Source organism: Sparus aurata, chromosome 8, assembly GCF_900880675.1.
Source record: "Sparus aurata chromosome 8, fSpaAur1.1, whole genome shotgun sequence".
Classification (NCBI taxonomy): domain Eukaryota; kingdom Metazoa; phylum Chordata; class Actinopteri; order Spariformes; family Sparidae; genus Sparus; species Sparus aurata.
In genome coordinates, this window is record NC_044194.1 from 20534093 (window position 1) to 20556763 (window position 22671).

The 22671-nt window shown below is 39.6% G+C and overlaps 1 protein-coding gene across 1 annotated transcript; it reads right to left on the minus strand.

Moving 5' to 3' along the window:
* Positions 1-3835: 3835 nt before the first annotated feature.
* LOC115586334 (creatine kinase U-type, mitochondrial-like) lies at positions 3836-20617 on the minus strand. Its single transcript, XM_030425286.1, has 9 exons — positions 20308-20617; positions 15310-15508; positions 14091-14186; positions 12496-12717; positions 11745-11830; positions 8173-8296; positions 7117-7251; positions 6284-6409; positions 3836-4766 (listed from the first exon to the last, which is right to left on the minus strand). The coding sequence occupies exons 1-9, from the start codon at positions 20451-20453 to the stop codon at positions 4653-4655; spliced, it is 1248 nt and encodes a 415-aa protein (XP_030281146.1). The 5' UTR covers positions 20454-20617; the 3' UTR covers positions 3836-4652.
* Positions 20618-22671: the final 2054 nt, after the last annotated feature.

A 22671-nucleotide genomic window follows, 5' to 3' on the forward strand; every position in this document is an offset into this window, starting at 1 on the left:
GATGTCAGAGGAAAGGTCACACACACTCATCACCATGTTGATCTGCGGTTTTTACCATCATTGTGCTATGTACTGTATCTGTTGTGGAAACGCTATAACCCCAAGATTAATGGGCTGGTGCCATTACTTATATAATGATAATTTGATAGAAATATGTGCTGTTATCTTTGTTGCTGTTTTGCCATTGCAACTGGAAACTACTGGGAAGGTCAAACACTTGATAAAAAACAGGTAAACATACTGCTCTCATGACAGTAAAAATAGATTATTATGCTTTAAGATGATGAAAAACAGGCAATGGATTTTCAACAGGCAATGCTGGCATCAGTTGGTTACAGTAATTTATCCTGTAAATTTTGTACCACTCAACATAACTGAAGTATCAACTGAAGTGAGATCTGCATTATAACTAAATCTTCATACCCTGTCTTCAAAGAGGGGTTTTGTATCAAAACATTGCTTTAATACTTGTACTGTTTTAACTGTTTACTGTTTAACCCTAACCCTTTATATAATGCTCACATGATGCATTTCTAAATAATCTAAAAAAAAAGAAAGTAAAATGTAAATAAAGATGTGATTAATCATAACGACAGAAAAATAAATGATACACAGAAGATCAGAGATCAGGTATTATTCCAGCAAGTTATACCCAGGGTGTCACTAACAGGTTAGCCTGGCTGTGATTATGAGAAAATGTAGGTGATGTAGACTTTTGTCTTCTTAGGTCTCAATTAGAGGTGTTGTGATATACCGATATTTCGATAACCGTGATAATTACAAATATAGTATTGTATTGTAAGTATTGTAAATAACGCATTGCCTCTTAAATTTCAGTTTCTTCACGTTATTGCTTTGTCACATAGCAGATAGCTCTTTCTATGATGACATTATCTTGAATTCTTTAGGCCACAGTAATTGTGTAGTGAAGATCTGATATTGTGAGTTTTATTCCAAAACCCCTCAAGCAGATTCCATTCTTAGTCTTAGTTTCAGTCTTATAACAAAAGACACACAGGCAAAAGTAGGCTTCAAATTCACAACCAGTTTGATACAGGATGTGATAATGATTTCAATATTTTATGAAGCTTCAGTTGTAGTACCATGCCAGCAGAGGGAGCTCTCAGACAGCCTAGAGTCAGCGACTCCAAAGTCAGGTAAGGTCTTTTCAAAACACATGTTCCATCAGTGTTAAATAAAAGCAAACAGTCATACAACACCTCAGAAGGTAAGTCAGATGCAAAGATGTGTTTTACTTTAAAGGTATTCCTCACAGACTTAGGAATCTTGTATTTTGTTCATGAGTATTTGTAAGCAATATATTAAAATACATTTTTATAAGCCATATTCAATTCCAACCTGTACCATGTATCAAACCAAGGGTAAGATGTCTGACACTTGCGGAGGCCAATACATCCCTTGTTACAGTGTCTTTCAGCAATATTTTCTTAATGACTTAGGCCTTCATCACTTTTTCATTAGTTTCATGTTATGTACTATACTACCACAAAACTCACTTACTTACTCACTTGCCATATTGGAGGAGGAATGTTACAGACTCGTAGTGAAAATTTTGAAAGTCTTAGAGATATAAAAGTACTGAAATTGTGCAGACTAAAATCAGAAGATCTTTCTAAAAATTTTGTATCAAGCCGCATGTTTTATTTGCTTTCTTCCTTCTGATGTTATTCAGGGTTAACAGATATTTGTGGGAAAAGAAGAAAAGGAAGATGCAGATGAAAACTTGTTATCTGGTTGTGCAAAGACTGGTCCCCATGAAGAATACTATCATATGGTATCTGACCATGTAGTGTATGAAGTCTCTATAAATCGCTGTGGTTTTAATATGCATTGTTTGTCTGCTTCGTTAACCTACAGTACAGCACAAGAAAAACAATGACTTTTAAATCATGCTCCACTACACTCATCTAAAACCATGTGTTTCAGTGTGGAAAGTATTCTTGTCTTTATTTTTGTAAACCTTGCTTCCTTAACTTATCTCTGTGGCTCAAACATCCACACAGCCAACTGACAAGCTGTGCTGCTAATCCTTTAAAAGCAGAGGTGCCTTTCTTCCAGAGCAGCCACCGTTTACTGTAAACCTACAGCTGAGATTGGGATTGCAGAAATAGAAATAGGGATCAAATGAGGTTAGAGGAGGGCTGAAAGTGTGTGAGTACAGAAACTGTATTGCACTACACAGCACTCTGTCAAATATCTGTACTGTTTCAAGGTCATCAATTGGTTATCCACTGGCACTTCAGTCTGTGCACATTTTCATCATCATTTAGTCGACATATTTTCCCTCACACACAGACTGTCACATCACTATTCAACCACCATTTTATCCTACGAACCAGTGTTTTGTCTGTGTGTGGCCGAGTGCTTCTGCGCTGTACAGATTTATTTTCCGTTACCCACAAAGCCCCTTCGTTCCTAAATCAGAGCCCCCATTGCCTCTGTAAAGTGGTTGCCACGGCAACCCTCCTGCTCCTCAGCCATATCTGGAACAAGGAGGAGGAGAGATGAGGGCTGCAGCATTATGCTTGTGACATGCTCTGAGAGCTGTGAGAGAACGAGAAGGAGGGAGGGAGGAAGAGGATGTGAGTGTATGTGTGTAGTCAGAACCTTCCTCCAAATCCTCGAACAGAGAAACAGATTCCTGATTCCTTCGCAACACCAACACTTGAAGTCTCAGCTGCGTCTTGTCAGAACACTGAATGTCTTGTTGTCCTGTCAGCGTCCAGACCAAAACACTGGAAAAATTGTTGCCTGTTTCATCACTGGAGACAATAAAACTTATTCACAACAGGACAAAGCACTTGTTACATACTCCCTGCAATGCAGAAAGAACACTGACATCTTCACACTCGCTTGTAAATAACAGACGGACACTTTCTTTGTTGTTGCTGAGATTGCGCAATGGATGTTTATACTGTAGATGTGTTCACAGTCAGATTTTATATTAAATAATCATGGAGCTTTAAGGATGAATCAGGCAATATTCCACATATTTTCGTTGTTGTCAAAACATCCCATGAAGAGACCAAAACTAAAAATGTGTTAGTCTCTCAATACTTTACAAATACTTCCGTTTTCATTAAATGAAAGCTTATTGTAAGGTCTGAATCTAACAATTGTTAATCAACCTCAAATAACAATTTTGGTCTGTAATTGTCCCAAATTGTTCTGAAAAGACGTTACTTACATATGCTCAGTCAAACTTGTGCATCCACTTTAGATGGAATACGCTGTACCCATCTAGTTCTGTTGTTCAGGAGGATGCTGCAATGCTGTTTTGTTGTGAGTACGAAACTTCATCAGGCTTTCCATCGGTTATGGGTGAAGTAGACAATTACTGATTATTCATTTTTGGTTGAACTTATCCTTTAATACGCAAAGGCAATACTTGACAGTATGATGAATTTATTGTTGTTTTTCATGGGATTTGTTGTCGCAAGCTTCATCCTTTAACTGATGCCTACACAAGACTGCCACTGCTGTATAAGAAAGAGTCTATGAACGCTTAATTAAGTCAATGAAATCTGACATGTGCCAGGCTTCAGTGTCTTGGTTCTGTCAAAACAAGAACCCTGAATACTGGCCTCTCAAGCATAATACAGTTTTATTATGCCTCTGACTGAACATTGTCACATGACACTATGCAACCACGCTGATCGCAATCACGCTCCTCCAGCTATGTTACCATAGTTACACAAAGCTTGGGCTTCATGCTTGGGCAAAATCCTCCTAGATACCAAAGAATTAAGTCCAGCTCATTTAGATGCTAAAAAAGCAATCCTTTATCAACACTATGAGACACAGACAGAGCAGGTACTGTTAAATAGATGATTTCTTTAATAAAATTCATTACAGTTTGACATTCAGCGATGAGCTGGAATGATATTGCTTCAGTCGCTTACAGTACATAATCCAGCCTGGCCAGTGTGTGTTATAACATTACATTTTTGACACCAGTGTGTCATCAAACGTACAAATCCTTTGGAGAAGTATCTTACCCTGTTAATCTACATTCAAAATCCACTCAAAATGGTGAAAAGAAACCGTGTTCACACACTCCACAATGGAAAGTAAAGCACAGATGGATGGACCACACAAGCACCAGATAGTAGGAATGAAACAACACACAGGAATGAGAGAAAAAGACAGATTATAAGACATGCGCCAGGAAGGGACAAAGGTGGGGTAAAGCCAGGTTTGGTGGGCGTAGGAGGGCTTTGGAAGCAGAGCCATAGATACTGTTTGGCCATGCAGAGACGGACAAACCCACAGCCATCTTTGCTCTGTTACAACAGCCTACAGTTTGTGCACTGTCATTAATCTTTGCTGCAATTTTAGAGCTGGGCTTGGCTTTGCATTTAAAGATAAAAACCTTCAAGCACCTGAAACACAATGAAGTCCAATGCAGTATTCTGGGACTCTGGTTTGGTTTAGCCAGATAGCTGTGTATAATATACTGTAGATTATATTATAGAGATGTATACTGGAAGGGCAAGGAAGGTTGATTAGATAAGTAGTAGGAATAAAAGAGGCAATGACATAGATATTTATAATATCTATGGGCACAGAGCGGGGTGTTGTGCATGTGTGTGTGCCCAGAGGTTTGTGCAGGTGAGGTCAGGGGTCAGTGTCTACTTGAACAGCTTGAGGGGTGCGGGCACCTTGATGTCCTGACCTCTCTCCAGTCTCTTCTCGCACTCGATAAGGTAGTTGACACCGTCGACCACAGTCTGCACCAGCTGGACCTGATGGAGGGATGCATTACACTTGTGAGACACACACAACTGTGAGACAGCATCAACTAGAGGCCAATAACCTTCTTGAGGAATGCCTTCTCTAAATGAGTAAATTGAAAAAACAGCTCATCTCCAAAACAAATACTTGCCTTCTGCTTTCATTCACAACAACATCTGGTGTGTCAGCTGTGAGGTTTATAAACTATAGTTGCACAGTTTGAAGATAGAAAGGATTTTTGTACATGCTCACAAATGAAGAAGGATAAAATATTATTCACATCCAGATTTAGAAAGCATTTATCATACTATTCGTAAAATGCCATGGGGATTCTGTAACATGTTAATGTGTGTAATAACACAAGTGTCCTAAGATATATTGTATGTTTTGCTCGTTGAAAACCACATTTAATTGAATTCATACTGATTAAACCATCATATAAAGTCATAATGAAGGAAGATTTTGTGTTTGGTACATAAGGGATACTGTGTCTGCGCTGACTGAGGCACAACTTCTTATTACTGTTTTCCTGCACTTTGCTCCAGCTGTCCCTAACTGCCTTTTCCTCCATCTTTTAACTTGTTGGCTTGGGGCACCAAGTAGCCCGCTAGCTCAGAGGGTAGAGAGCACGTCCCATGTACAGAGGCCCAGTCCTCGCTGCAGCGGCACAGGACTAACCTGTGGCCCTTTGCCCCATCTTATCCCCCTGCTCTATCATCCTGTTTCCTCTCAGCTCACTGTGCTATCCTGCTACTAAATCCAGAAAGGCAAAAAAAAAAAAACCCCACCAAAATAAAAAAAATACTTGTCTCCACCCTCAGAGTGCTCCCCTGCTGAGTGGATGATGGAGGGCTAGCCTGCTCTGAGCAGCCCACGCTCTCAATAAAGCTTAAATCAAGATTGGATTTTAGAGTCAGAAAACTGCAAAGGTCCTGTTACCTTCTAACACTTAAACCTCTCTATGTCAAAGTCATGGATTCACTTCTTTTGCACAGAAGCAATCACAACAAGATATATCTCAAAATTAGATAAGTGTTTCTCCATCTGCACTATATTGGGATGAATTAGTACATTGCAGTCCAACCACTGGAGGAGAACAATAATAGAGAACAGCTTCATTGTAGTGTATGACTCTGTCACACAGGCGTGACACCATGACAGAGAACATAACAAAGACAAACTACATGCTCAGTCTGGACAAGGACACTCTCCTCTCCTCTCCTCTATTTGGTCTGAAAAAACAACAATACTCTTATTATTTTTGTGCTATAACTGAGTTGCTATTTGGGCTCTAATCCAACATGTTGACAGAAAACTTGGCAGCGGTGTAGCTGCTGTCTGATACGTAACACATATCTCCCAAGGTAACACAGCTGAGACGATTTAAATGCTACACTGACAACACTGATGCAATGAATATTGAGTCTACTGAATTAGTTTGTTTTCAAGAAGGAGTTACTGGTCGAGTAACTGGCCAGTTTCAGCACTCAGCCCCGACCACTTTGCAGTTCAACATGGGTTGCCCTACCTCAGACTGTCCCAGGCGGTCCAGGTTGGAGATGTCGAACACACCTCCCACAGCAGCCGTGTCCACACCACCTGTCCCTCGCTTCTGCAGACGCAGGTTGGCCAGGATCTTACTGAAGCGGGCATCCTAAGTGTTGAATGAGAACAGTTCAAGTTTCAAAGCACTTTTTTTTTCTACGTATCTGCAACATTCAGACATTCTGAAAAGTTTTACCAGCGACATTAATAAATCTAATGAACCTAGTCCTACAGGATGAACAAAAATACAGAGTGTTGCATAACACCACTTCCAGTTGTGGTAAAACAGTTGTAGAGTAGACTGAGTGGCAGAATAAACTTTATGATGAGAGGGGGCATTTCTCTTGGGCACAGCACAGTTCAAACCATCTAACACAATGTGAGACACTTGCTTTACATATAACTGAACTGAAGAAGCGCTGTTAAATGAGAGTTAAAACACTGTCAAGAAAATCAAGCAAGTCTAGTTGCCTTTGAATAGCACTTAGATTTCACATAAAAACATCTGGAAACATAAAAGAGCCATTTGACTATAGATGCAAGGGGAATAAACAACTAATTTGGCTTTTTGTAATAGCAATACACAGTACAAATTGCATTACATAATTCTGCTGATTCTCCCATTCTCATCTATTCTGGAAGGAAAATCCTAACTGGTTCAGGATATTTTTGTGCTTTCACTCTTTGATGGTTTAAAAGCCACACCAGTGCTGTGTTTTTCTATCAATATGTGTCAAAAATAGATTACCAACACAAAGTACCCTTGATATCCACTGAAGTGTGAGTATTTTCTTTGTATTACATCTACTGTGTTACCTTGCTCAGCAGGGGCAGTTTGACGTGGACCCCGGCCCTGAGCCCTGTGCCCAGGTTGGAGGGGCAGGTGAGGATGTAACCGAGGTTCTCATTCCACATGAACTCCCAGCCTCTCTCCTGGATCAGACGCTCCACCTTAGAGAGTCACAGTACAATAAGGGTGTGTTTCATTCATAAAATCTCTGACCTTTGGCACTTTTCATGGGTGTGTATACAATGTTAATACAAAGCAAACTGTTGCAGCTGATTTTTTTTATTTTTCAGAGTGAATGAAGGGTTTAAGACTTGTAGGACTGCTGAATGAACTCTGGTGGAGCTGACTGACACAGACACTAGCCTGAGGTGTATGGTCAAATCCTCACTATGTAACAGTGCATTGCCACATGTTGCAGTTATTTGTCCTTTGCTCTTTGTCTAAGGAGGAACTTGGCGTGCTTTAATACATAATTTATGTTTACACGGCCATGTTTGGACAGTGTTTTTGTGCGTCTCTACAGGTTTTATATTTATGGCAGGGCAAAGACTAGTATCTAGTATCAAGTATCTAGAGAGTGCTTCTGCAAACACTCACCAGATGAATCCTCAAAAACGTGCAAATTTAAAGACGTCACACAGGTGGCACTGTCTGAATCTTTATAAATATCGCTTGTCGTCATATTTGCAGCCCAGAGAACAAATGAAAATCTGAGAGATTGTTACTTTAATCACGCTGTGCCTAATTTTCAAATGGTCCACTATGATACAGTAACTTGGTTTAATTGTGAACAACTAACACCTAACTGCTACAAAATAACTACAGTCGAGTGGTAAAGTCTGTGTCTCTGTGAACAACAAACTGCATGATGGTTATTTGATATACTTCTCAATTCAGAGATGCATTGTAAATATAGTGCACATAGATCAAAAATCTCAATACAGTTAAAAAGTTCATTCTCCTTCTTTCTTAGTACCAGCCATCATCTCTCTCTTATCTCAACATCTTAAACGATCCACAAACACACACACACACACACACACAAACACACACACACACACACACAAACAAACCAGTCATACCTCCTTGAGGCCTTTGCAGAACCTCTCAAAGACTCTCTTCATGTTGCCTCCCTTCTCCATGGAGATGACCCTGGTGTGATCCTCCTCATTGATCCAAATCAGGAACGTCTTGTTGTTGTTGTGCCTGTACAGATAAGAGTTATATTGAGCTATATAGTATTGAGCCCAATTGATTGGATTTATTTGTCTTCTGCATTTTGCCCCAAGGAGCACTGGACAGACACAGTGATCCAAAAAGGGAGGGGTTGTTTATTTGGATGCAGTAACCAGGGAACTTAAATACAGAGCTGATATGCCTTTCTTATTCACCGCATATGGAGAGAGTTATTTTTAATAACGTAACTATATTAAGTTAATATAGATATGAACACATGGTAGTCACACATAACTGAATAGTCTTTTTTGCAGGCTGAATCAAAAGGGAACAGATATTTTGGAAGTCTACTGGGAATAGGTCAATGTAGTGAGAAGAAATTGATGGTGGGTTTTTCTTTGCCAATGGAGCAGAACAACATTGGTGACCAGAGAGAAGCCCATTAATGTTCGTTCACTGAAGATAATGCTTGTTTCTGCTGCAGGTCATGGACTGTTGTGTTTCTCAGAGTGGTCTGCAAGGCTACACTGTGCTTACAAGGCTGTGTAACATGGTATTGATTCATGACAGAAACAAGATACCTCATAAAACATAACACAAAATAAGACCTCACAACTTGTCAAGAACAGTTTGTCAGTAGTAAAGAAAGGTTTACATCTCTCTGAATTTTCTAAATATTCAAAAAGTCAGTATATAAGTAAGTGTGAAGAAAGTGGTGGCATCATTAGGCTCACTAGTGTTGGGGCTCTATGGAATTTTTATGGTGTAATGTCAGATTGTTCGTCTGTCCACTGGTCATAAAAAAGTGTCCAATTCGAAAAATGTAAACTACAACTAAATTAAATGATACAGACATTGTTGGTCTTTAGAGTATGAATCTGACAAAATCCCCACTTTAGCTCATATCACCTCTTTTAATCAGGTATATCCCAGTGAGATTAATATCTTATTTTCAAGGAGGACCTGGGATCTTATAAATGTACTAAGGCATGATGCAGATGGCAAAAATGAATAACTGAAATTCTCATAAATGTTCATGACATGCAGTATCTTAGTAATTAAGGCAACGGTGACATTTGCTGAACATATTCATGCTCCCCAAGGAGAAGCATCCAGTGGATTTCAATGACCCAATGACCCCTCCAAGTACAGATCTCAGGGCAAACTGGATATTTCACATAGCTAGTTTCAGCCCCTACAGAGGCTTTTTGTCCACACTGACCTCCTTAATAGTGTTAGATTTAATAAGGTAATGGATAGGTTATGGCGACACGGGCTGGGTAGAGGGAAGAAAGAGAGAGAGCTAGAAAGAACGGCAGGGCGGTCAAACAAAAAAAAGAGTATAGGAAAGATGAGGGTGATGACAAGCAAAAATAAGAGAAAGTAGAGCAGAACATATGGGCAATGAGACAGTGAGAAAAAAGGAGGGAGAGAATGTGCCAGGGAAGGGAAGAGAAAGCTGGCAGTAGATCTGAAAGAAGAGATGATGGAGGGATGAAGTGAAGGTGAATTATTAAGGAGAGGAAAGGCTGATACGGCTGGCAGGAGAGAGGAGGGAGAGGCTGGTGATTGATTTTGGCCGGCTGGCACGTTGCATTGGGCTATTCCTGGGTACATGCTGAAACTCAGTGCTGAGGGATCATTGTCCGCATTGCTAATACACCTCCACCATAGCTCAGCAACAGGGAGATGACATTACAGGTGCATGCCAGACAGATAGGAATCATAAAAGTTCTGAAAAAGACTGTAAAATCTTTTCACATTTACATTATGGACAGAGCTTTTAAATATGAAAAATGACAAATTAAGCATTAAAAGATTGTCTTTATTTGGGGCAGATGGAGATTAAAGTTACATAATTCCTTGTATGACTTGGTCCCAGTCTTCAGCAATAGAGGAAAGGTTTCATACAAATCCTAGTGGATCTAGCTGAATCTTAGTTTGTCAAAATGCAAGAATCATCGGAAACAAATAGCCTGACTCAGATGATTGCCTCTCCTGTCAAACATAACAGCTATATAAAGACCAAGAGAACCTTGGATAAACAGTATAGGAAGTGAGAATAATACAGAGAATCTGATCCAACCTATAAAAATATAATTATAACGACAAAATGAAGTTAAACTGTCTGCAGAAAGTCGGAAAGGGACAAATTGATCCATTTTATTAAATCAACTACATTCTTACAAGAATACCTCCCGCATTTCCTCAATTTCAGTTCAATGCAATGTAATAAATGCTTTTAATTTCTCACCATTTAACTCTAGAGAGCTTGATGAAATTATAAAGATGATAGAGTCTTACACCTACTGTTAAGTCATATAAATTATACTTAAATTTCTGTTTTAATTATGTTTTTTAGAATACCAAAATGACCATTCAGTCCGTAGGGACTTGGCTTGGGGACTTGAAGGTGGCAAGTCCCACCCGGACCAAAAAAAGAATGACGTGGACTGGCAGTTGAAGAGTGCTGGTTCACATCCTGGGCATTGTCGAGGTGCCCTTGAGCAAGGCACCGGCCCCTAACACTGCTCATTGGGCGCCGTGGCACGTGTGGCTGCCCCTTCGCTCATCTCCTCTACACTGCATGTGTGTGTTTGTGCGTGCGCACCTGTGTGTAATGTGAGTGGAAAAAAAGAATTTCCCAATTTGGGAAATTCCCCAAAAAACCCACAGACTTGGTCTTTAAAGAGGAAAAGAATGTCCCTGACCCAAATTTCCTATCATCTCATTTATGCTGAAAATAAACAACCTATAGTATATCAATTTGTAATCATTAGTTACAGACAAATCCCTAACATTACCTTCAGTAACAAAAATACCACAATGTAGAGGATGTGTACTAGTTGGAATTCAGAGCTAACCATCTGACCTTAACATCAACTTTGATTAAAAAAGAATTTCCACTCCTGTTTTGTTCTGGTTTTACAGCTGCCTTTGACACTGCTGATCATTTTTTCAGTCAAGGACTTAAAGATTGTTGGTGTGTTTTTACTCAGAGGAGAGAAGCTTCTTTGTTCCCATTATATGTTCTACATCTGTTGAAACAAAACTCTGCTCATGAGTTTAACAAGGCTCTTTCCATATTTGCTCCAGCTTTTTGTCATAGTGTACCTTACCCTTTATATACTGATGTCACTGTCTCTAAAATACAGAGAACAGGACACTTACCTTAAAACGACAAATGACGTAATCAGGGCAGCTATAAACTTGATATCCAAATTCTAAGTGCTGTATCGTAGGCAACTGGACTTCTTGATATCCAAAGCTGCAGAATTCAAATCTCAAACCGAATCTGTCAGGCTGGTTCAAGCATCAGATTCACAAAAAAGCAACATGATCAATTAATGCTGGTTTATCAATCCAACAATGGCTTTATGCAAAAGAGTATCATTTTTTCTATATAAACAATTCATTGCTTTATGTCTACTGCTTATTTTGTTGCCAGAAGCTTGTCTCATCATTGTTTTTCACTCACCAGATACCGCGGGCATCTGGCCAGTCACGAGCCATGCCTGCACACGTCAGCAGGGGTGACACGGGTTTGTCAAACAGGAAATGGTCCTGTTGTAAATACAGAGAACAAAAGTTTTATAATCAAAGCACCAACAATGGCTTTGACTGAAGCAGTGAAAACTTAGATCGGACAGTATTGTCACAGGGAAACAAGGGTTGAGAGACTTAAGAATTCAATAATCTTCTCAATCTTTCTCATTGTGGGTGGTAGAAAAATGTCTTGGCAGGCACAGCTCTCACTCATTTCTAATTAAATGTGAGGAAAACGTCTGTTCCTGTGAAGTCAATTCAATATTTTAGTCAATTTCATTTAAAGCCTTTCTAATGGCTCATCACCTATTATCAAAAATTATACATTTCTCTAAAGATCTGTACAGCATACTGCACCCTCTATGGTTGGACACTCAATCTGCAAAAACAAGAAGACAAGCTCTTGGTTATCCAAGGTAAAAGACCCATGTTTGGTTCAAGCCTCAACAGAGCCATTATGGACATGATGCATTAGCCTGTATAGTGTGTATGAATGGTGTGGGTCCCTTTGACAACAATAACTTTTGTCTTTCCTTGATTAAAACTGCAAGAAATTGTTTTTCGCTAAATGTAATTAATGTTTGATTAAACACTGCTGACCCATCCATAAAAAACAAATAAAAAAAAAAATTAATCAAGATGTTGCATTTGCTTTGCAAGTCATCAGTGGCAGCTTCACTCACATCAATGAGCTGTTGCTGCTCCTCTTCTGTCATCTGGGTGAGACTGTAGTACCTCCCAGCCAGGTCATCCTTCAAGCCAGCGAGGGCGTCCACCACCACCCTCTCCACCTCCCTGCGCTCTGCACGGGTGCAGGCGGGGGGCAGGCTCAGCCCGCGGATACTGCGGCCGGTTCGCACCCTGGATGACAGCACGTAGCGCTCGTCAAACTGGCCTGATTGAAGCTGAAACAAAGACAGGGAGGAAACTTTTCTTCATATACTCTGCATATCTTGCTTTCTACATTTTATGTCATTTTATGACTGATTTGACTTCTAGTAATAACAATACCGGCTGAGGTTGTTGCTGGAAGCAGGGTCAATCACCCCAGATGAGTTTATCATAGATTACGGTTAAAATTTTCTAGATCAGCTGTTAGCCTACTCCATTTACATTGGGACTAACCATACTAGTAATCATACAGCAATAAAAGTAGCCAGTCACCTTGCCAGCTAACATGACATCCTTTGCACATAGGAGGTCTTGTTTATATGTGACGTTGTGTTATCCACCCCGTGTGTCAGTATCACACTTTGCATGTCATATTCATGTATATACATATATTTGTACTCTGACACTCATCAGTTTTGAAGCTTAGTGATACTAAAGGGATAAAGAGACTGGCACATATGTTTTCTTTCTGCTGCCCATCAGTTTTTGCGATAAAGAAATTGTGTTCATCTCAGATTAATCTTGTATGTAACATAATGACATTGTTTGGTTATTTTAGTTGTTCTTAAAGGAGAACTTCGGTCGATTTAAACATGCAGCTTCATTGCTCAAGCTACCCTTGACTTGCCAGTACTGAAGACACGAACACATTTGGTCCAACCATTACAGAGCTCCGTGAACGGAGATTTAGCATTGACCGCTAACAGCATGGGGTCAGAACTTTACACTGTGTTTTAAGCGTCTTAACATGCTCCACATACCTGTTTGTTGACATCCGTGTGTTCCGGTAGCTAGACCAAACTAGTATATCCATCGAGTGTGCACTTAACAGGCTTAACAGGCTATTGTAAGGCTCATGGCTCATGACAGGCTGTAACATGGACATGTACATTATGAACAGAAACACGAAAATGCTGGAATACGTTTCCGTCTCCGCCAGTGAGGGAGTAAGTGCACGCTCGACGGATTGACTAGTTTGGTCTAGCTACCGGAACACACGGATGTCAACAAACAGGTATGTAGCTGCTTGCACAAACACACTGTTTTGACTACTTTTATTCATTTTGAGTCATACACGCTACAGTGCTGTGTTGTAAGTCGCTGCTGATGTTGCAAAACTTTTGGTGTAAGATGTGGAGCATGTTAAGACGCTTAAAACACAGTGTAAAGTTCTGACCCCATGCTGTTAGCTGTAAACGCTAAATGTCCGTTCACGGAGCTCTGTAATGGTTGGACCAAATGTGTTTGCGTCTTCGGTACTGGCAAGTCAAGGGTAGCTTGAGCAATGAAGCTGCATGTTTAAATCGACCGAAGTTCTCCTTTAAATAATTGCAGCAAGTCATCAGCCTGCAGAATGAGACAGTTTCTCTGATAAGAAAAGTATTACCTTGCTGGAGTCCAGGTCAGTGGGATGCTTCATGGTGAGAGGATCATAACCATTGTGCCTCTCTTTAATGATAGGGTTCAGGAGGTCTGCAAATACCTGAAACAGAACCAGAATGTTAAAATACAGAATTACAAAACAATCTAGAAAGACTCACCTTTGGTTCACCTCATCAATGTACGTCATGGCAAACATATACATTACTGATATTTTGCAGAACCAGCTTACACATTTGTATCAAAACATGGCATTAATGGCTTTGATGACAATAGCATGGATGTGATAATGGAACAAAAAAAGCAGCAAGAAATAAAAACAACCTGTAAGAATTTACTTCTATGTGTACAGTACAATCTAAAGCATCATATTCTGTGGTCTGGAGGCTGTTAGAGCTTATGTGACTACCATATATACTGTATTCCGGTCTTTACATCAATACTTTTCCTATCTACATTAAAAAATCTTTTTACACAGTGCATGTCAGCACTTCTCTCTACTTACCAGCAGCAGCAATACCACACCCGAATAACCACAAACAGAAGAACCACCCACACATGTACAAAGCAGGGAGTATTGATGAGTCATTACATCTTAGAGAATCAGTGTAAGAAACATTAGTTACAAGTCCATATACATAAATGAGCCGGCCACTTGGATACATTCAGGAGTGATGCAACCTGAATGACACATCCTTCCCCGAGCCTTGACCTGCGTCTGGAGCCTTAACACTCCCACTGATTGGTCCCCACTTGTTTCCATAGTTTATATCAGATTAAACAATATACTTACTACTCTAAGATGTTCTAGATCATTTGTGGCCTCTAAAGGTTGATTCAATTAAAATGAAAGTATAGTTAGACCTTCATTATAGATAAGCACTGAGACTTCCCAAAAGAGGTGTCCTAGCCTACAATTCTCCCTCTCTGGTGCTGTAATAATCCCTCCACTGAAATGAGACAGGAGGATTGGGTGACTTCATTTTTTGTTGCACTAAGGCAATTTTCCCAATCATTTATCAACATATGTACTTGTATTTACTACCATATGTCATTCTGGACAGTTAGTGGCAATCAGTGTTTCATTGTCACTGCAACTCCAGCTAGTGGCCTGGGAAAGCAATGGTCAGTCTCAACTGTTCTGCAATAGACATGGAGATGTGCCAGCCACTTCTTTTCAGCTAAAAATGTACATGTACATGTAAAAAGGTACCATGATGTCTGACCTCGTACGACTCCTCGTCACCTGCCACCATGCCCACAGTCTTGATGAAGGGGTGCCCAGGGTTGTCCACGCCCGTCTGGATGGCCTCGTCCAGTGTGTAACCATTAGGAGTGGCCTTATCACACAGCTTGGCATAGAGGGCAGGTGTCAGGCTACTTGCCATGCAGTTGTTGTGTTTGCGCAGGTCAGGGTACTCCGCACTGCACAAATACAAATGCAAGATAACATATTACTGCATTGATCCTTGAGAGGGAAAACATTTTTTTTTTTGGGCAGTGTGGGCACAAGTTAATCATGGAGCTGTGCCCTTGGAGCAGGTGCAGAGAGAGTGAGTCACTACAGGACACTTTCATGTAGCACAAAAACCAGTAACTGCGGTTTAAACCTGTGCCCTTCTGGCTATGGGACACCTGCTGTGAAAGACGGCTACTACTTTAGACAAAAATGATGCAGCACACACAGGGACGTGAGGCTGTTAATATAAATCATATTGGCGTTGTAAATACTAATAAAATGCTTTGTGATTTTGGGCTTTATAAATAAAATGTATTAAAAAATAACCCAGCAAAAAACTGAACAACTATTGTATGATGATCAGTACCAACAGACTGACAATAATCAATGTTTAAATCATCATTAGATGTTCAAAGTGTTGCATTGAAAGTCTTTAAGTGAAATAATAATGCCAAATTAACATTAAGAGAGGAAAGACTTAATCATCTCTACCTTCAAATGGTTTGTTTAGGCTTTCAGGCAGGCTGATATGGAAACAAAAAGAACTTGCTGTCAAAGACTGGCTTTGATCCAAAACATAATACACTTTTATGGCCAAGAATGGAATTAAATTGGGGTTGGCATGACAAAGACTAAAACTGCAGGAGTAGCACAGACTAAGTAGCTTGTGGGTTCCCATTTCCTGCTGCTGCCATGCAGATAAGGAGGACTAAGACATTCAACATGACACAATATACTGTATGATATATTATAATTGTTCCAAACTTAAATGTGCTAAAACCTGAAACAGTCTCAATTTCACTCTCTATTACAGTTTTTCTCAATTGTTTACACACATTTTCTGAAAGCACGCCTCATGCTCTCAGAACTCTACACACAAATCAGAAAATCACACACACAATGGGCAAAACCCCTCAATTCTCCTGCAAAATTAAACTTTACATTCAAAACAATGTTATTTCTTCTCAAAATGGTATTTTGTTTTCAAATGACACACACAAACCATCAAATGAATAGACATTTATAAGAACCAGTTGAACACTGATGTGATCAATGTAAAATCCTATGATGAATGGAAAACACTTCTTCTTCATTCATCATAATGACTTAGGCCTTTTTTGTTCAGTTACACTTACTACAGTCAGTACATACATAAGTGTGATGTAAAATATTTGAGAATATTGTTTTTATACTCAGAACACACAAATACACGGTAACAGATATATTTTATTTTTCCCACAAAAACAATGTACACAGTGTACATCCCAACCAACACAAAGTTGCATATACAACAACATACGGTCTACCTAAAAAACAACAGAAGAATTTACTGTACACAGTAAAAAATAAAATACAAAAACAACAACTGTGCAGCATGCTCTCCTCTGTTTCGGTCTGGCCACAGCACCTCATCCACATCACAAGCCATGTTTTGAACAGTGAACCAGTTATGAACCAGAGCAGCCCAGTGGAAACTTACGTTGTCCCAAATGACAACGTACCTGAGCTGCTCTGGTGGAATGAGTGTGTTGTGTAGGGTGTCTAGGTGTTTGCCCATTTGATGAGTCAGTGTGCATAGTAGGGCAGTTCACTTTAGAATTTTGAATGACAGAGTGTTCTTTGTGAAAGCAAGAGATTTTCTTCATGAAAATTGTGCCAAATGCAGAGAATTGTGTGTAGTGTTTTGAAAGAAGTGTGTTTTAGAACTGCAATTTGAGTGTAAAGCAGGAATTGTGCTTCTAGTTTAGCAGAATTGGTTCAGGGGGTTGGTGCATGAGTTACATGTTGTGGTCATTGTGTCTCAAGTACCCGTTTTTGTGTGTAAACAATTGAGAAAAACTGTAGGACACAAATGCAACCATCAGCGTGATATTATGGTGCAGCGCATCTTTTGTCTAGAGAGGCCACCAGAACCAGCTAAACAAGTTCCTTATAAAAGCTTTAAAAAACATTGCTGGCGATGAAATTAGTCCACAAGGAGATATTTGTTACAGATAGACAATGTTCAATTTGCTTTGGCAATAAGCCTATTTTCCTCATTTCACAAGAAGCCTGGCTTCTTCCCTTTTATCATGTCTTTCCTGGTCTTATAATGTGAGGCCACCACAGAAAAAACTTTACTACCACAGCTAGATAAAATAGGAAATTGAAGATTATACTTTTAAATACAGACCAACTAAAAGCACAAATAAGCATTTGGCCAAGTAGCTCCGCAGTCATGAACAAGTAACCAAATATGAACAATATTAGTGCTGCAACCACTTATAGCAGGAGAACCAAATCTAAGACCAACACGAATGGGCGTGGAACAAATATAAAAAATTACCCCATGCCACCACAAATCAATTACAGAGGAAATACTGTAATTTCATTGGTAAATGACAGAGAGAGAGATGCAACAAGGGCTGTAGCCTATGATTGATGCAGCAACCCCAGTCAAGGAAGCACCACATTACCACTCTTTCAAAGCCAGGAAAACACAGGTGGCTGCAGACAAAATGTTGGCCCAGCGCTGGCAGATTCAGGTAAGTATCAACTCACTGAATTCACTCCATCATGAGCAACCCAACCCAACCCCACCTACATACAACTATATTTATATTTATGGGTTAGCTTTATCATCATTTCCCTAGTATTATACTGATTATTAACATACAGTGTGATGTGTCCTACTGTCAGGATTCTATGTATGTTTCCCTCTAAGGCAATGACTGTTAATTGTAACAATAAGGCTTGATAAGAAAAACCAATAACAGATGCCAGTGTAGTTACCCTTTTATAGCTCATTGGTTCTTAAAATGGGTCCTTGAGAGGGTTCCATGGGGTCTCAGAATGGAATACTCAAAATAGTGATTAATTATGTTTTGAAAGGATATAGGACTATGCTGCGTGTAACAGCAGTTCGATGTCATGAGCACGACAACAGCATTTTTGTTGTTATTTTTGATTATCTACCTTTGGTGATGATTTATCCGTCCAATATATATCGTGCATCCCTGATAATCAGTCTGCCTCTAGAAAATGCTGCACTTGTTAAGTCAACTAAAGCACTTTTGCTTTGTATAATCAGTTCTACTTTATGGCCATAATTTCATTATCTGGCGATTACTGATAATGTACATTTTGTGCATCCCTAATTTTTGTTGTAATTCAGGGTGTACGACTATTTTAATCATGGGTGTCATACGCTTTCAGTAATAAAACATCTAAAAGTACATTTCTCCAAAATCTTATTGAATGAAGGTAATAGGCTACACCATTAATCAAAAAGCAATTAAGACCAATCAACACATTACCAATGAAAATAGGTGCTGGTTGAAACCAAGTTTACAAGGATAGGATGATTGAGAGAAAATGTTTTTAAAAAAGACGAGACTTCCTCTACATTTCCACACTGAACCAACATTCAAGGTCCAAGAGAGCACAACACAGGTGAAACACAGGTGAAGAGACTGCTATATTTTATATTCATTCCTAGCACTGACTTTCAGACAGTAACAATATTGTGCCTTTAGGACAGCGAAACAAACAAACAAATCTCAACATCCTTGGAAACCGAGAATTTCAAGTTCACCTGGCCTAAACTGAATTTCTGCTCTAAGGTATGACACCCAGCTCACACCAAGGATTTTGTTTGCGCTTTTTTTAACCCCACATGAAGCACTGTTGATTTTTCTTTTGTGAAAAGCTTTGGACTAAATATATCTTGTGTTCCATTTCAATTTATTTCAGTTTAGAGGTCCTTGATCACCCATATTGCTTAGAGAAATACATTGCTTTCATTGTTAACACTTATGCTCCCTTGGTGTGACCTGTGTGTGACTGTTACGCAACACTCTAGGCAGGGTTTTATATCCGAGCATCAGATAAGGTTTTAATCTGTATGCACTACTTTATAATGCATGTCGGTGTGTCTTGGGACACGTACGCATATCCCGCCCCCACTGTCTCTGTGTCTGTTGATCTCCCCCGCTCCCATTCATCAGTAAACACAGTAATGTCATACAACATACTTGGCGTCACCTGAGGAGAAACTGGTCACGGCAGGAGTTGTGAGGTACTAACGTGTCCTCGTGTACAGGCGCGGGAAAAATCCAAATGAGAGCAGACATGGCTGTATCCTGTATGTCATGTGTGTCTAAAACAAGCGCCAGGTTTAACCTAACTAACAAACACTTACTTCATGTTAAATCTGTAATTGATGAGTCAGGTTTGTGCAGTGTGTCATGTTTTCTCTTGTTTCTTTAAATTGCTCGATAATCTTTCAAATATGACGCATGACAGAATAAAATCACGAGCAACACACCAACGGTAATACTGAAGACGTTAATTACCGTTAACATACAGCTTACGGTGCGTTTAAAGTGACTGTTCGGGGCTCTACCCTGCTTTGACCTGCTAATGTTATTATTTATACAGCCTGAATTGCTGTGACATGATCATTTAAGATATTTTTGTATAATTAATTTTTAATTTGTAACTTCAAGAACATTTGAGTTGTTGGGGTTAATTGTTAAATGAGCCTAATTTTTAATATTTGTAATTTATTTCATTAATATTTAAGCTAGCAAGGTTACTCTGATGCTCCTCACCCCGCCCTTTTCATTAAATTGCACATAAACCAGGATTTTACTGAAGAGCCCATTTACGCCTAATTAGTGTCGATGACAGGCATCAGCACTTATCAAGACATGTTTCATATTAACAAACATAATGATATACAATGTGCTTAAGAAGCCGAAGGGACACATTGGGGTAACGTTACCTGGCGGGGTACCTCCTGCGCACTGGGACTCCGGCGCTGACATGTTCCCGGTGGAGCAGAAATCCAGCCGTCACGGAGCCTCCAACAAACGACAGGATCCCGAGATGTCGTTTGGAGGACAAGATTCGTGTGAAGCTGCTTGCCATTTTTTTTGTTTTTCCTATTTAAATGTGTTAAACACGTATTATTTCCACAGCTACCGAGATAGAGGGACAGGTGTACGGGAGCGCCGGTGATGAAGAGCCTCTGGTGGAATGATAAGAGGCTGGCAGAGAGATTTAACCGGAGCGACGTCAAGACGGACGGAGACAGGGGGGGTGAGCCCGGAAGTTAAGATCCTGTTTCAACATAAAAGCACAAACTGTAAGGACCATCTGTTTTAAAGTCGTTTGTTGTCATATGCACACAGTGAAAAAATCTAATGACTTTATTAGAATTTAAGACATTAAATGATGCAGCAACTTAAATATAAAGATATATATACAAATCCTATATCACAAGCACAGCAGTTTTTAATGTTATACCACATTGTGTCAAGACAAGGACGATCCTCACAATGCATGGAGGGTTTCATCCCAAGTCCAGCATCCAGAGGTCGTACGGAAGGAGGCTGAGGACTAGTAAGTGTCAAAGCGACTAAGGAGGAAGAGTAGGGGGAAACATCATGGAAGGACGAACCCCTGCACAGTATGTACTACTGACAGATTGAAGAAGTGGTAGATATGGAGAAATCCTACCAGTGGCTGGGAAAAGGCTGTGTAAAGAGGCCCCAGCACATAACTGCTAGCATGGGAGGTTTGGATTAGGATGGGGCTAGCTGGTTAGCATGGTCACCTCAGTAAATACCTCCTAAACATAATGAACGTATGTCATAACTTCAAAACTGTTATTTCACATTCAGTTGATAATTTTTGCATATTTTCATTTTTGTACATTTTTGCATATTTTCAACTACACATTTCAACTGACACGTTGCACCTTTATACTCAGATGTTAACAGGTTAGACAAAGCAGGGAGATAGGGGCAGCGCAATAGAACGAAGAACGAGAATGTATGTACACTAAAAGTAAGTATAGTGTTATCCCTTGCACAAATCCACAAAAGGGGGATTTTATTGTGGAATTTACCTTGTACAGGAAGTCACGTATGTTATTCTGGCGGCTTTGACAGTTTGGGAGACGAGCGTGGTGTGAATACTGAAGGGCATCAGCGAGCAGGCTGCAGCACTGAGAGGTTTCACATCGAGCTGGCCAACAGCAGGACGCACAGTGGAGTCACTCATTCTCTCCTTTTACACAGAGTCGAGGAAAAGTGAGACTTATCTGCACTGAAGATTAATCGGATCATTCATTCATATCATATCATAAAAAACTGCTGCAACTTCCACATAACGATGCGTCACTGCTCATTGAAATTCAAGGGAAAAATAAAGTTCATTTGTCCAGTGACACAACTGCAGGTCAACCAGAGGTGACGCAGGGTGGTTCATTGCGACCTCAAAGCAACCTTTAGAATTCACAACCTAAACATTGTGAGGAAAGTGTTTTACTTTCTTAATCTTTGAGTATCCTGAAATTCTGTTTTCCTCCTCATGACTGTGAACTCATCGGATTTATCCAGACTTTTTTGTTTCATGTTTGGTCAATGGTGTTGATGAATGTGTATAACAATGCTATGTCATATACTGTGCCTTTTCCTTGTAAATGTTTCAAAAAAAAAAAAAAAAATCCCTTTAACTTGAATTCATTTAGCAGTAGTCAGTAATCAGAAATGTGCAGTCCACTTTACAATCACTGGTTTCCAGACAGAGGCCATACTGTTTTATATTCAGGCTCTGAGCTCCTTATGGAGGATAATTCAGTAATCTGTGGATTAAAGAGGAAATAGTGGGCAAACAGTACTCAGATCAAAGTTCACATTGTATTTCTGCAGGACCTGCAGTCAGTTTGCAAGACAATGTATTTGAACAAACAACGTGTGTAGTCTGTTGAACTTCAACCTGCTGAAAGATTACAATATAACAATACATACTGGGAAAAACCTGCTGCAGTAAGTTACAGTACCAATAAAATATATTCACCTCAGTTGTTTTACAACACTCAAACACAGTAGATGTAATTAGGCCTTTCTTTAAACGTCGGTAACATGAGCAATAAAACACATTTATAAAACATGAAAGGTGAATTGCAGCATATTTTAGATGAAGATCGCCTGTGTAATAAATTAATCACATTTTCCAAAGTCAAATTAAAGCATTTTTCAAGCTTTTCCAGCAACTTCAATTCAATTACACACATACTGTATTTATCAAATATAAAATACACCCACATATGGATGGTCTAAATATCCTTGTGACACCCGCT

Bases quoted from the DNA above. Each gene is read 5' to 3' on its own strand.
- LOC115586334 (XM_030425286.1), bottom strand. From the start codon at position 20,453: ATGGCAAGCAGCTTCACACGAATCTTGTCCTCCAAACGACATCTCGGG. The intron at 15,509-20,307 runs GTAACGTTACCC...GTATTTGTGCAG, and splicing joins CGCAGGAGGTACCCCGCCAG to TGCGGAGTACCCTGACCTGC. The intron at 7,252-8,172 runs GTATGACTGGTT...TGACTCTCTAAG, and splicing joins TCTGCAAAGGCCTCAAGGAG to GTGGAGCGTCTGATCCAGGA.